The sequence below is a fragment of the Heterocephalus glaber genome, unplaced genomic scaffold (genome assembly GCF_053883595.1).
Source record: "Heterocephalus glaber isolate CG9 unplaced genomic scaffold, H.glaber_assembly_v1.0 deba00001428, whole genome shotgun sequence".
Lineage (NCBI taxonomy): Eukaryota > Metazoa > Chordata > Mammalia > Rodentia > Bathyergidae > Heterocephalus > Heterocephalus glaber.
Window position 1 is genome coordinate 5,148,278 of NW_028258293.1, and position 14,416 is coordinate 5,162,693.

At 60.3% G+C, this 14,416-nt stretch overlaps 1 protein-coding gene across 2 annotated transcripts in view; it reads left to right on the plus strand.

The window, feature by feature from the left end:
• Positions 1-374: 374 nt before the first annotated feature.
• Lgr4 (leucine rich repeat containing G protein-coupled receptor 4) overlaps positions 375-14,416 on the plus strand; it is a 36,648-nt gene continuing 22,606 nt past the window's right edge. Inside the window, exon 1 of one of the 2 annotated variants that reach the window (XM_013074607.3) lies at positions 375-654. In XM_013074607.3, coding sequence (XP_012930061.1) covers positions 473-654 — 182 coding nt within the window. In that variant the 5' untranslated portion in view covers positions 375-472. Of the gene's footprint in view, positions 655-1,911; positions 2,109-14,416 lie in introns of those variants that run through there. The other variant, XM_087211512.1, reaches the window with a different exon arrangement.

Consider the following 14,416-nt stretch of genomic DNA (forward strand, 5'->3'; position numbering starts at 1 on the left):
GCTCTTGGGAGTCCTGGCACCTCCCCTCGGGCCCGCCTTCCTGGAGGGAGGCCCGGCGCCCCAGCAGATCCGGCCCGCGGCGGGCGGGACAGCCGGGCGGGGGCGCGGGCCTCGGGCTTCAGGCCTGGCGGCCCCGGCCCCGGCCCCGGCCCCGGCCCTGGCCCTGGCCACGCCGCGCGCCCGCCCGCCTCGCCACCCGCGACCACCTAGGCCGCCGCCCCCCTGTCACTCACGCGCAGAACCACGCCCTGCCCCACTCTCGGCCAATGGCGGCGGCGCTGGCTGCATAGTAATGAGCTCGAGACCAGAGTGGACCAATGGCTCCGTCGGAGCGGGCCGCGATTTGCATGCGGCGGGGCGATTTGCATAGCCGCGGCGCGCGGCGCGGCCAGGCCGGCAGGGGCGGCGGACGCTGGGGACGGCATGGCCGGGCCTCCCCGCGGGGCGCCGGCGGACCGCTGAGAGCACCGCTATGCGCGGCCCGCGCTGCCTGCTGTGCGCCCTGGCGCTGGCGCTGCTCGGCATCGCTGGGGCCCGCGCGCCCCTGTGCCCCGCGCCCTGCGGCTGCCACGGCGACGGCGACCGGCGTGTGGACTGCGCGGGGCGCGCGCTGGCGGCCGTGCCCGCGGGACTGGGCGCGTCCACGCGGGCGCTGTGAGTACAAGGGCGCGGGTCCGGGGGAGCGGGCGGCCCAATCCCCCCGCGGGCTTCCACCCGGCCGGGCCAGGTCCTGCGCCGCGCTTCCGTGGCTCTCCGCGGGGGCCCGCGACCCTCCTGTCTCGGCCTCCGGGAGCGCCACCGTCCGGCCCGGCCCTCCAGGCCCCTCGGGTGCAGACGCGCCTTCCCCACCGCCGGCCGCGGGGCCCGCGCGAGGGGGATCTGGACGCGCGGCCCAGGCGGCCGGGACGGGACACCTGCCCTCAGGCCCGACCCCCCGAGGCCCGGCCGCCCGGGGAGCCCGAGCTGGGACCCTCTCCGCCCCGCAGCCTCCCGCGGCGGGACTGCAGCCCCAGCCGGGAGGCTGAGGCAGGAGCCTGTCGGGCGCCGCTCGGTGCGGAGGCCTGGCTCGGGCCCTGCCGGGGACCCACTCGAAGCGCAGCGCCAGCCGGGGCGGCCCTCAGGGCCTCCGCCCGGCCCAGATCGGCCTGCGCAGGGCCCGCGCCCTCGGTGGGTGGCCCGGGCCTCAGGAGCCGGCGGACTCCAGGCCCGTGCGGCGGAGCGGACGACGCGGCCCGGTCTCCCGGCCCCGCTTTGTTCGGCCAGGTCTCGGCCGCTGGTGTGGCCGGATCCCTCCCTCCGCTCTGGACTTCACCCTGGGAGCTTTTCGTTGAGAGGAGAGGGAGGAGAGAGTGTGTCTGTGTGTCTGTGTGTGTGTCTGTGTCTGTGTGTGTCCGTGTGTCCCTGTGTGTGTGTGTCTGTCTCTCTGTGTGTGTCCGTGTGTCCCTGTGTGTGTGTGTGTGTCTGTCTCTCTGTGTGTGTCCGTGTGTCCCTGTGTGTCTGTGTGTGTGTGTCTGTGTCTCTCTGTGTGTGCCCGTGTGTCCTGTGTGTCTGTGTGTGTGTGTCTGTGTCTCTCTGTGTGTGTCCGTGTGTCCCTGTGTGTGTGTGTGTGTCTGTCTCTCTGTGTGTGTCCGTGTGTCCCTGTGTGTCTGTGTGTGTGTGTCTGTGTCTCTCTGTGTGTGCCCGTGTGTCCTGTGTGTCTGTGTGTGTCTGTGTCTCTGTGTCCGTGTGTCCCCGTGTGTCTCTGTGTGTGTGTGTGTGTGTCTGTGGCCGTGTGTCCCCGTGTCCGTGTCCGTCCGTGTGTCCCCGTGTGTGTCTGTGTGTGTGTGTGTCTGTGCGTGTGCGCGGTTCCCGGCTGGACCCCAGGGCCCGTGCACCGAGCTGCGTCCCCAGCGCTTTCTCAAGGCCTCGCCACACCATCAGGCTGGGCTGGACCTTGGGGGTCTCCTGCCTGGGCCTCCCGAGCGCCAGGATTAAGTGCGCCCTGTGGAGGAGCCGGTGCCCCGTGCCCCGGGCCGGAGTCGCAGTGGCGCTGACTCGGGGCTCAAGCGGCTGCGCTGGGGACGCAGAGGCGCCGGGGGCGAGCGGGGTGCAGGGCGCCCGCCCTCCGCGTGAGTCTCCCCCGCCCCCGCGCTGCCGCCCCTGCTCCGGGGCTCGGGCCGGGTCCGGGACTCCCTTCCGAGAGGGGGTCCGGGCCTGCGCTGCCCCGGCCGGTCGCACAGGGGCCCTGAGGCGGCCTGGCTGCGAGGCCGACCCCCTCCCCTCCCCTCCCCTCCCCCGGCCCCGGCCCCGGCCCCGGCCCCGGCCCAGGGCCCAGGGTTTCGTGTGCTGGGCCAGGCCGGGCCGGGCGGACACCTGCCCTTGCTGTGGTGCCGTCCGGGGCGGGGCGGGCCCAGCCGGCCTGGAGTCCAGGTCTGGGGAGGCCCAGGCGCCGCCCACGGCCTCCCACCCGGCCCCACTCGCTGGCCCAGCGTCCGCCTCCTGCCGAGGTGCTGCCCTGCCGGCGTTTGTTCACCAGAGTCCAGGGTCCCGTGGCCGTCAGGGTCACTGTCCCTTGTTTGTTTTGCTTTGGGGAGACAAGGTCTCATTCTGTGTCCGTCTGACTTGATCCTCCTGCTTCAGCCTCCTGAGCATGGGGGCCAGGGGGCCACTGTGGACAGGACCCGACAAGTGTGGTCTGACATGGTGTCCGAGGGTCGGTGCAGCTGCCGGGAGACTGCGGGTGTCACTGCGAGAGAGAGAGAGAGAGAGAGAGAGAGAGAGAGAGAGAGAGTGTGTGTGTGTGTGTGTGTGTGTGTGTGTGTGCTCGTGCGCGTCCCAGAGGAGAGGCTGCCTGTCACTGGCTGTGCCCTGTTCCTGTTGGGAAGATGGGGCGCTTGGGAGGGGGCACAGCGAGCTGCCTCCGGGGTGCTCAACCCTCGAAACCGAGGCTCAGGCCCAAACCGCCAGTGTGCAGCCCGGCCCTCCAGCGTGTGTAGAGAATCTGCTGCTTTCTCTCCTCCTTTTGCAGTTTTGTTTTGTTTTGTTTTGTTTTGTTTTGTTTTGTTTTGTTTTGTTGAGTCAGGGTCGCGCTGTGTAGCCCAGGCTGGCCCTGAACTCGAAGTGATCCTCCTGCCTCCGCCTCCTGAGTGCAGGGATGACAGGCCTGGGCCCCCACACCCGGCTCAGTGCTGGGCTTCTGACAGCCTTTGGTGCTGAGTCCTGGTCTCTGGACTTGAGCCACTCTGGCGGGTCTTTCTGGGCACCTCGGAGCCCCTCAGTGCTGTGCCCTGAGCACCCCGCTCTCTCTCTGAACCCCAGGAGGCAGCCGGCTTGGCTCGGGGCGCGGGGCGGGGGGCGGGGCGGCTCCAGCCCTCAGCCCTTCTGGGAGTAGTTAGGCGTTCGCTCATCTGGAACAAGGAATCACAACTACTGGGATGAGTTTTCTTCCTGTTTAGTTTGATTTTTAATTTTCTTCCTTTTTTTCTTTTTTTATCATTTGGCGTTTTGAGACGAGGAATCACTGTGTAGCCCAGGCTGGCCTCGACCTCACAGCGATCCTCCCGCCTCAGCCACCAGGCATGCGCCCCCACGCCCTGCGGGAATCCTGGACCCCACGAGCACCTGCCCATTTCGGCGGGGCCCTCGCGTCCCCCAGAACAGCCCGGGCCGGTGGTGCGGCTGCTGTACCTGTCCCACAGGCGATGGAGCTGGCTTGGTGTTGGCTTCATCCCCGGGAGGGTTGGTTGGCGGCCACAGGGTGCTCGCTTCTGCTCAGACTGCTCAGCAGCCGGGACAGCGAAGGCCCTGGGAGCCCGGCTCCAGCCCCGCTGTGCTGTCCGCACTTCTGTCTGGCCCGGTGTCCTGCTCCGTGCTGCAGACTGAAGCACAGTGGGATTCACTCAGAGATCCATGGACTCTGACTCTACACCCCGATTTCATCTGCACAGAAAGAAAGCGGCACCCCAGTGGTCTCAGTGCTCGGGAGGCTGAGGCGGGAGGATCGCTGTGAGTCTGAGGCCAGTTGGACCCTACCTCAGAAAACTACAAATAAGTGTTTACGTATGTTCGTGCACCCTAAAAGCTCAGTATTTGTTGGTGTAACGGTTAAACCCTGCTGACTGTGCCTTTAACTCTGAAAATCGTGCACTGCAGCCTGGAGAACTGCTCCTGACCGGCATCACTGCTCTCCAGGACCTCAGTGTCCAGCCCAGGGGCCACCCGGCCGCGCCTCTGCCTGGGGAGTTGAGGCCTGCGGTGGACTCGAAGTGTAGACTGGCTGGCTAGTGTTCAGCACAGTGTTCACAAGAGCGCCTGAAACCCCCAGGTTCGGGGCCAGTGACTTTAGTCTCTAAAACAAGTTTTGGTTTGTTTTTTTTGTACTGGGATGGAACCCGGGGCTTGTCATGGAGCTACATCCCCAGCCCTTTGGATTTTTAATTTCAGACTCGAATGCGCTAAGGGATAAGTTGCCTGGTTGGGTTTGAACTGAGTTCCTCCTGCCTCAGGCTCCCCAGGGCCGGGATTACTGGTGTTCTCACTTCTGCACATCTGCACGTTGCGCGTGAGTGTGTCGGACTGTTCAGACCCCAGAGAGCTTTCCCAGTGCAGCACACTCAGCAAGCAGGGCTCCGTTTCATGGGTGAAGAAAGCCTTGTTGTCTTAAATGATCATAGAACTAAAATCTCTTTTGGGGGAGGCATGGAGCTTTTTTTATTTCTTAATTTAAATTTTTGAAACAGGGTCTCGTTATGTTGCTAAGTCCCCCAGGCTTGTCTAGAACTTGCGATCCTCCTACCTCAGCCTCCCAGAGAGCCGGGATGACAGGCCTGCATCCCCACATCCATCTTAAAATCTCTCCTTTAAAATCTGTCATCTTCCCACGAAGTTCTCTGGCTTTCTGATTTCTTTTTCGGATGCCCTGGCTCGAACCCAGGGCCTCTTGCACACTCAACATGTGCGCTACCTCCAGGCTGCACCCCAGTCCTGGCCTTTGTGTTGAGCACTGCAAAACTGTTTCAGAAACTGTAGATGCTGTCCTAGGTTTTGCCTCTGAGCTGCTGTGAAAGCGGCCTAAAGCAGATCGGCCATGCCCGGCCTGTTTAGACAGCCGAGTGGCTCGGATACACTGGCGCGTGCTCCACCGTCACTTTCAAGAAGACCTCTGCGGTGTTTCCCGGTCACGCATTGGTGTCTCCCTGGCTGTGGATGAATGGCCTGACCAGGCGCTCGGCGGGGTCCGTGGCGCTGCTCGCGGTGGCGCCTCATCAGAAACCACCGTCTCCGAGGTTTCTGAGGCAGCGAGTTCGAGGCCTGGGCGAGGCCTGGGTGGCCGGTCGAAGCCCGCCGCCTCCCTGGGTTCGCTCCAGGGCTCCGAGTTTGGCCTTGGCACCGCCAGCTGAGGTGACCCTGGCTTGATTTGTTTTACTTCTTTATGGTGTCTTGAGACAAGGCCGGCTCTGTAGCCCAGGCTGGCCTTCCTCCAAGGGATTGTCCTGCCTCAGCCTCCCGTGCGGGGCCTGCAGGCGTGTGTCCCCTGCCTGGCTCCTTGTTGCTGTTGTTCAGCAGGAGGGAATTCCCTTGCCAAAGGGCAGTCATTCCTCACGGTGGTCGTCCTGGTGGGGACAAATCACACTGGTGACTGCTGTGAGCGCCCTTGAGCAGGCCTGGCCTTCTCAGCTCAGCTGCGGGAGGCAGGACGGGTGGGAGGAGCCAGTGAAGGGCACTCAGGAACCCACTGGATTGTTTTGGTGACTTCTGAATTATTTCAAACGATCGAAACAGTAACCAAGCCGGGCCTGGTGCTGCAGGCCTAGAATCTCAGCACTCAGGAGGCTGAGGCAGGAGGATCGCTGCCAGTTTGAGGCCAGCCTGGGCTGTGTAGCCAAACCCCGTCTCAGAGGCAGACAGAGCCATGGCAGTGAGCCCACTAGGTCTGCTGTGGGTCCTGAGAGGCCTTGGTCTCGGCCCCACCCCCACGCAGGGTGGGTAAACTGAGGCTCGGGGTTGCCACAACCACAGGTTAAGTGTTGGACTTCAGCCATGAGGCGTAGCATCCGTTTGCTCCCTAAGGGTCACCAGGTTTTTCTTGCTGGGTTTCTGAGACAGGGTCTCCTCGGCGACCCTCCTGCCTCAGCCTCCCGGGTGTCAGGTGACAGGCGTGCGTCACCGAGTCTGCTGCAGGGAGAGCGTGTGAGGGGCTTCCGGCCTGCACGGGAGCGGCTGGGCCTCCCACAGCACGTCAGCCGCGTGTCACCTCTGCAGAGGCACCGGGCTTCGGGGAGGCGGAGAGTGTCGCTTCCAGGGAGCCCACTCTGTGCCCAGCTCAGACCTCGGCTGCCCCGGTCCCAGGCCAGGCACAGCTGGCAGCGGTGACTCCACAGTTCTCTGGCGGTGTGATTTTAAAACCCAGCCCAGCCTTGGTTTTAAGTGAAAGGCGAAGCCGACTTTGGTTTAAGTCTTAAAAGATAGTTCAGCCGGGCGTGGTGCTGCACGCCTGGAGTCCCAGCACTCGTGAGGCTGAGGCAGGAGGATCGCCAAGAGTTCAAGGCCTGCCTGGGCTGCACACAAAGCACACGCGTGCTTGGGCCAGGCAGGCCTGGGGATCCCGGCCGCTCTGCGCTGCCCTGGACACCTTCAGGGGACAGAAGAGCCGATCTGGGGGCAAAACGGGCGCTTCCTAGCAGGGCTGGCAGAGCTGTTTGTTTTATTTTGCTTCATTTTTAAAATGCAGTTGTCATCGAATTTACAGCCCAGGCTCAAGGGAGGGAGATGGGGCACACTTTTTCTGGGAGCATTTTTTAAGTTTCACAACAGCGGGATTCTGGGAGGCTCTGGTGTGTGATCTTCCAAGTGGACGCTTGTGCAGGCAAAAGCGTGCACTTCCTGCCAGGAGGGAAGTGCTGGAAGTACTCGTCTGCCAAGGCGTTCTCACAGGTAGTCCCTGGACCGTGTGCAGCGCCTGTTGGATATTGCTTTGTACAGCTCTAGCACTGTGGTTGCAGGACCCATTTCTCGTCTTGCACACTGTTAGTATCACTGGAGTTTGGGGACAAGGTCTCACTTTGTCGCCAGGGTGGGCTGGAACTCACAGCCATCCTCCTGCCTCAGCCTCCCGAGCGCTGGCAGGACAGTTGCGTCCCTCTGAGGGACTCATTGCTGTGAGTCCCCTGCAAGAGGAGGAGGTGCCGTGGGTCCGTCTGACGCTTGCAGATGCAGTCACACATTTGTAGCTTTGATTCAGTCTCATGAGATCAGCGTTTTTGACAAAGGAATTCAATTCAGACAAGGAACAAATATGTGGCCAGATCATGTTGTTTCCATGATGTTCTTCTCAGCTAAACAACAACAAAAGCGCGAGATGATTTCTTTTAATTCAATAACAAGTTTCAATTTAGTCCTGACTGCACTGAGTCAAGGCTCCCAGACTGCTGCGTTCAATCAAGGGTGCCGCGTTTGGCGAGCAAGTCTCTCAGAAGAGCATTGTGCAGTGCAGCGAGTTTGCTGCACATTTGTTCATGACCCAGATTCTTTCTGTTTGTTGTGTTGAGACAGGATCTTGCTGTGTAGTCCGGGTTGGCCTCGAACTCACAGCGCTCCTTGTGCCTCAGCCTCCAGAGTGCTGGCATGGCAGGTGTGCGCCACCACACCGGGGCCTAGCTGGTTGATTGTGACCGGGATTCAAAGCCAAGCCGCCCGTGCCAGAGCCCGGCCCTGACCACCACGCTGGGCGGGTGTGGCGGCTGTGGGGCTGGGGCCCTGCAGGCCCGGGCCGCCTCGCACCCGCGTTTCCCGGCCGGAACCCAGGTTCCATGCTGCCGTCGCTTCACCTCCTTGCGCCTGACCTGCATTCATCCGCACCTCCGCTCCCAGCCCGGACGCAGCCGCTCTGTCCCCCGATAATACGCACGCTGGAAAATTTTAACAGTATTTCAGTTGCAAATAGATGGAAATTGTGTGTTCTGTTTAATGCGAGGCAGAAAATCCTGCCATTTTTTCCCTTTAAATACAAGAAAACAGGCGTGTAATGCGGCATTGAGGACGCCCGCCGGGGCCCTTTGTGCTGGGCTTAATTAGGGGCTCGGGAAGGGGCGGCCCGACCGGCGGCCGCAGAGCATTTGTCCATTGGGGCCTGAAGGACACTTTTGTCTGTGACTAACAGAGGTGAAAGAAGCCAATTATTGGGCCGCTCTGCCTGGCGCAGCTGGCGGGGTGGGACAGCCGCTCCCTGCCCCGGGCCTGGCTCCGCTGTGGCACCTCGGCCCTGCCCGGCGCGCGGCTGTCACCTGCTGCGGCCTTTCCGTGTTTTAATTTTCTTAAAGCCCTCATAGCGCATTACACTCGCCAAGTAACTGGCTTTGTGTTGCGTGTGTCTTTGTTTTTGTTTGTTTGAGACAGGCTGGCCTTAAAGTCATTTGAACATTTCTAAGTCTTCTCTGTTGTCTTAAGTGAAGTACAGGTGTCTGTCTGGAGACAAGATATCACTGTGTAGTCCAGCCTGGCCTGGAACTCACAGGGATCCTCCTGCCTCAGCCTCCCGAATGCTGGGACTACATAGCAAGATCTTGTCTCAAATAACAATAATAATGATTAAAATGCCCCATGTATGTACGGGTTCCCCTAGATGCTTATAATTATTGTGCAATGCAAAGGTATGCCAGTAAAAATACACATTCTCCGAGGCAGGAGAAGTCCAAACCAGAATCCTTCCCCCACGCAAGGTGCGCATAAAGCTCTCACAAACTGCAAAGACCTCTAGGGAGACACCTCTAGCAGACAAAGCTCGAGGTGGGTGGGGATTATTTGCACGGACTTCACTGTCGGCTGGGAGGTGCCCATCCGAGGGATGAAACTGCGGACAGGGCAGTGGCAGGGGAGTGTGCGTATTAAAATACTGTTTCCTAGGGTCTCAGCAAGGGTGCTCCGCTACTTTATTATGTTTTGGTTTTTGAGACAGGGTCTCGCCCTGTAGCCCAGGCTGGCCTCACACTTACTTGGATCGTCCTGCCTCAGCCTCCCCGAGTGCTGGGATCACAAAGGTGTGAGCCCCCACACCCGGCTCCCCCTGATGAGCACCTTGCACAAAGTGCCTTTTATGGTGCTAGATTGCTCTCGGTGATCGCTTGTAGGCAGCTTTAAACTTCTGACCACACCAGGACGTAGCGTGTCACAGGTTTGCCCATCATGCTCGGAGGATTATGATTTCTTTTCAAAATAGCAATTTATTTAAAAACAAAACAGAACCACCCTGGCTCAGCAGTGGTGTGTGTCGGCTCTCTGTAAGGAAGAAATGACCAAGACGCAGAGCAGGCCTCAGCATGGTGGCTGTAGCAATGTGGAGCTGCCTCAGTATCGGGGACAGCGCAGAACCGGCATACAGGGGCCCGGATGAAGCCACCAAGCCCAGCAGGCACGTGGCCAGCTGCCAGTGTCCCCAGCGCCCCTAAGACTTGGCCCTGCTCTGCGGCCACCCTGCTGTTCCCCAAAACCTGATTTCGCACCTCTGTCCCCGCCTGCTCTCCAGGTCTCCTTCCCTCTCCTTGGGCGCAGCTCTGGACGCTGCCTGCCCGCGTGGCTCTCGCCCAGCCGTCCTGGCTGCCTTGACGGGCGTCCCCAGGCACTGCGTACTCATTCACCCCGGGGAGGAGCCAGGAGTCACAGGGTCGTGGCTGGAGGCCGGGGCAGCTGAGGGCTGGCGTGGGGTTCTCACCAGCCTGGCTTTCTGTGGGGGGCACCTGGCAGCGGCCATCACCGTATTTACGATGGCACCTCAGAAAGACACTGTGGAAAGGGGGCTCTGTAGCTGGCGCAGAAAGTGGCGAGACCATGGGATGAGTTTGAAGCCAGTGACCCTGTCCTGAGGGGCATTCGTGGCAATGCATCTTTCACTGTATTAATTTTAAAGATTTGAGCACCACATTTTCCATCAGGCCTGTACATGGTGGAGAAGACAGGAACAAATATACGAAACACATCCTTCACTTCCAATCAAACCAAGGTAGCTCCCAGCCTTACAGGACAGATCTCCTGGGTAAGTGAGTGATCTGGAAGCTTTTCATTTTTCTTCCTTTTGAGACAGGGTCTCATTATGTCGTTCAGGCGATCCTCCTGCCTCAGCCTCCTGAGTGCTGGGGTGACAGGTGGCAGGCCTGTCACTACCTCGCTGTTCCTGGGGACTACAGCCACTCCTCCCACCCGCCAGCTCTGTGGTGCCCACCCGGGCTCCTGTGCTGGACTTTGCGGTAAAATTGGCCTTCGGTTCACAATGGGGGCCCTGCAGGCTTTGAGTCCACAGAACCTGATTGTACTTAGGTTGAGAAAAGCCAAGGTTAAGACAAATGAGAGGCAGGCCTGGTAGCCCAGCACTCAGGAGGCTGAGGCAGGAGGATCTCTGTGAGTTCCAGGCCAGCCTGGATCACATATCGAGACCTTGTCTCAAAAAGCCAATGAAAACCAAAAAAGGAGGCGCTCTGACAGGCGGGGCGGTGGCCCCGTTTGCGTGGGTTGGAGTGGCCTGGTCGCATCAGCACCCGAAGGCGTCTGTCTCAGGACCTGGGCCCCGGACTGCTTTTCTGCGCAGCACCTCAGGGTGCCGGTCCCTCTGCCGGCAGCAGGGCCGTGGGTGCTGCGAGCGAGCAGGCGATCTCAGGAGGGAAGCAGAGGGGTCGCTGGGGGTCCAGCAGCCCGGGAGGCTGGAGGGCAGGATGGCCAGTGGGGACCGGGAGGGCCGGCCCAGGCTGCCACACCCGTGGCGACCCTCCTGCCTCAGCCTCCCGGCGCGGCGCAGTATTTTCCCGGTAACAGCTCCGGAGTTCAGGGTGAGGCTGCAGTGGCCCGGAGAGCTGCGCTCCGCTGGGCGGGGTGTTTTCGGGGTGCCGTCTCCCCGACTCGGCGCGCGATTCTGAGCGGCCCCGGGTCACAGCGAGCCCTGGGCGGGCGGCCGGCCCGGGTTCTGCCCCATCCCTGGGTCGGTGACGTCACCGCAGGCCGGGCGCCGCGGAGTCGGAGGAGCCGCAGCGGGGGCGGGGAAGGGGGCGGGGTTGAGGACGGCCTGGGCCGCTCCGGGCCCCGCTGCAACCCTGGCCACTGTTTTCGGTCCGCGGTTCTGGGAGTTGCTATTTATAGGACAAAGCCTGTATTTTTGAAATTTTGAGGAAGGAAAATTAGTTTTCCTGAAAGCCCATTTTGCATCGTTCCTCTCAAGCTATTTTTACATCGGGCAGCTTGTGTTTACGAGAGACTCGCGCTCTGCCAGACTCTAAGCCAGGGTCTGGGCCGAGGTCGCTGTTCGGTTTTGGGGGCACGGGGAGGGCATCTGCCCTTGGCCTTGCTTGCTGTCTGAGGGATGGGGTGCTCTTTGTTTTCTGAGACGGGGTCTGGCCGTGTAGCGCAGGCTGGCCTTGAACTCTCAGAGATCCTCTCGCCTCAGCCTCCGGCGAGCTGGGGTGACAGGCGTGCGCCCCCCGCCGGGTCAGGGCGTGCTGCTAATACTGCCGCTGAGCGCGCACCAGCCGGGAGCACCAGGCCCGGGATCGCCCTTGGCCCCCGGCCAGCTGTGGTCCCAGCTGCCCGCCCGTCTAAGCAAATTGCGGGGAGCAGATGCTTCTCTGGGTTGGGTTTGCTTTGGTTTGGTGTCTGAGCGGGGCCTTGCTGGGTACCCAGGCTGGCCTCGAACTCCTGAGACCCGGAGTGGACTCGAGAGCCGGAAGCGGAGAACCCAGGCACCCTCGAGGCTGCCCCCCACCTGTACCTTCCCCGGTCCACTGCGAGGGGCGTCGTCCCTCTCCCCGGAGCTGCAGGCGGAGCACTGTGCTGTCCCAGTGCACTGCACCCGTCCCTCGGAGGGGAGAGGACATTTCATAGCCCTTTATTTTTTAAATTTTTTATCTTATTCATTTTACTTTTTCATTCTTTTGGATTTTTGAGGCAGGGTCTCGCTCAATAGTTCGGGCTGGCCTTGAACAGACGACATGCTCCAGGCTGGCCTCGAATTTGTGGCCATCCTCCCTCAGCCTCCTGAGTGCTGGGGTGACAGGCGTGGGCCACCACGTCCTGCTAGAACATCTTTTAAGTAACCTCGGGACCCAGGCTTTCTCTCACCCCGCTGCTGCTCCATGGAGAGAGCTGCGTCGCTGAAGTACGAAGTCCTGGAGAGTTTCACCTCCGCTGGGCCCGCGGGCAGAGCTGGGAGGACAGCTGGGATTCCGCCGCCGAGTGGTGGAGGAGTCAGGAGTCCCACTTCTCAGTCTGTTTCATGGACAGCAGTGCAGACCTGCGACAAAGACAAAGACAGGGCCGTCAGGTGCTGTGGCTGGCGCTGTCACCCCAGGGCTCGGGAGGCTGAGGCGGGAGGATCCAGGAAAGTTCGAGGCCAGCCTGGGCTACACGGTGAGACCCTGTCTCAGCTCCCCCGCCCAGATCAGCCGGTCCCTGCCTGTGCCACACTGGCCACAGGGCGACAGTTCTGCCTTTCCTAGTACAGTTGGAGGGGAAAGCCGCCCCTGTTCATGAGGAGGATTCGAAGCCTGTAGTTGGTTGGGAGCCGAAGTTGGGCACCACGTGGCTCAGGTGTTCAGGGACCGGGGCTGCAGCCGCGTCTTCCAGGCACTGAGCCATGGACCCCGGGCCTTGGGGATGTCGGCTCCCTCTCTCCCTCCGAGGCAGGCACAGCTCGGGGGGCAGGGGATGAAGCACCGGGTTACCCTGCTTTGCCACGGCCGCGGGTGCTGGGTGCTGGGTCGCCCACAGAAGGGGGAGCAGTCAGTGCCCGAAGCTTCATTTCTCTCTGCCGTTTAATAAACACTGCTGCCAGGTTAGAACATTTTATAGTTTCTCACTGGAGGGATCATGCGCTTGAGGGTGAGTCTGTTTAAAGAGCGTGGTGGCACTTGCCTGTCATCCCAGCACTCAGGAGGCTGAGGCAGGAGGATCGCCACAATTCGAGGCCAGCCTGGGTGACATAACTAGATCCTGTCTCAAACAAACAAAAAAAACCAAAACAAAGCAGAAAGCAGTGTAGCTTGCCCTAGGGCCGAGGACATCTTGTTTCTGTGTTTGGTTCAGGCAGGGCTCTCAGAGGGGACCCAGGGGCGGGAGGAGCTTGTGTTATCATGGACACTGGTGTTTTAAAAAGATGCCGCAGGTAGTAAGGCTTGAATTACACCTGAAGTTTGTACTTTTAATATGGAATCCAAGCTTTAAAAAACCCCTGCAGTTGTGTGTGATTCCATCCCACTTCTGTCTCGTTAGACGGCCCCGGCCCTGCCTTAACGCTCTCGGGAGCTGCACCTTTGCATCTAGCTTCCTTGACTCCTCGTGAGGTATTTGGACTTTGTCCATGCACTTTCACATTATCAGTAGCCTGTCTGTTCTGTTCATGGCTACATGACATTTCTGCAGTAGCCTGGCTGCCTTTTTCATGGCTGCATGGTACTCCATGAGATAGATATACCGGAACGTCTTCCTGAAGGCACCAGTGGGAAGACATTCAATTGTTTCTCATTTAAATAGATTATTTAGACTTTGGCTGCTGGGTCATGTGCTCTGCTCCTTAGTGTGCGTTTCACCTGATAGGAAGCTGCCCACTTGTTCTCCAAAGTGCTTGCTCTGTGGCTGTGTGGTTTGGGTCGCCACACTCTGCCCTGCCCTGGTGTTCTCAGCCACCTGCCCTGTGGTTGTTCGGCATTTCGTGCATGTGCTTAGTGAGGAGTGTGAAGCAGCTTTCTGTCCACTCCAGGATCTGGCCTGTGTTTTGCAAATATTTTCTTTCCATCTTCATCACATTTTCCTCCCCTCCCTCCCTTCCTTTCTTGGTTCTGAGGGTCGAACCCCCGACGCTGTACACTCAGCCACCCCCCAGTCCTTTTGCGCCTTTATTTTTGTTTTGATACAAGGCCTCACTGTGTATCCCAGGTCGGCCTCACCCCTGCCATGTTCCTGCCTCAGGCTCCTCGGAGCTGGGATTGCAGACCGAATGTCTTTCGGCTGGGGTTCTCTGCAGAACAGTGCCCATTCAGCTTGGAAAGTCTTTCATGGAAAAATGCTAAAAGCTGTCAAAATAGAGGTTTTAGCCCATGAAAATGATCCAGAGATGAAGTAAGTGTTCTTCATTTCTGATGGCAGGAAAGTTAGCATTTTGCGTGTGTCCATTGGTGTGGGGCGGCCTGGCACTGGCTGGCCGTGCGCGTGGTCAGGATGGTGACTCAGCCGGGCCTTGTGCACACAGTGAGTTCATGAGGGCTCGCTAAGTCCTCTCCAAGGCGATTTGCTCTTATCTGTCTTAACGTGGGTTGTTTTTGAGTCTGGGTCTCGCGGTGTAGTTCATGCTGGCCTTGAACTCATTCTGTAGCCCAGGCCTCAAACTCGGCGATGCTCCTGCCTCAGCCTCCTGTGTGACAGTGACCATCAGCCTGTGTTTGACCCTGAAGTGGTGCCTTACACA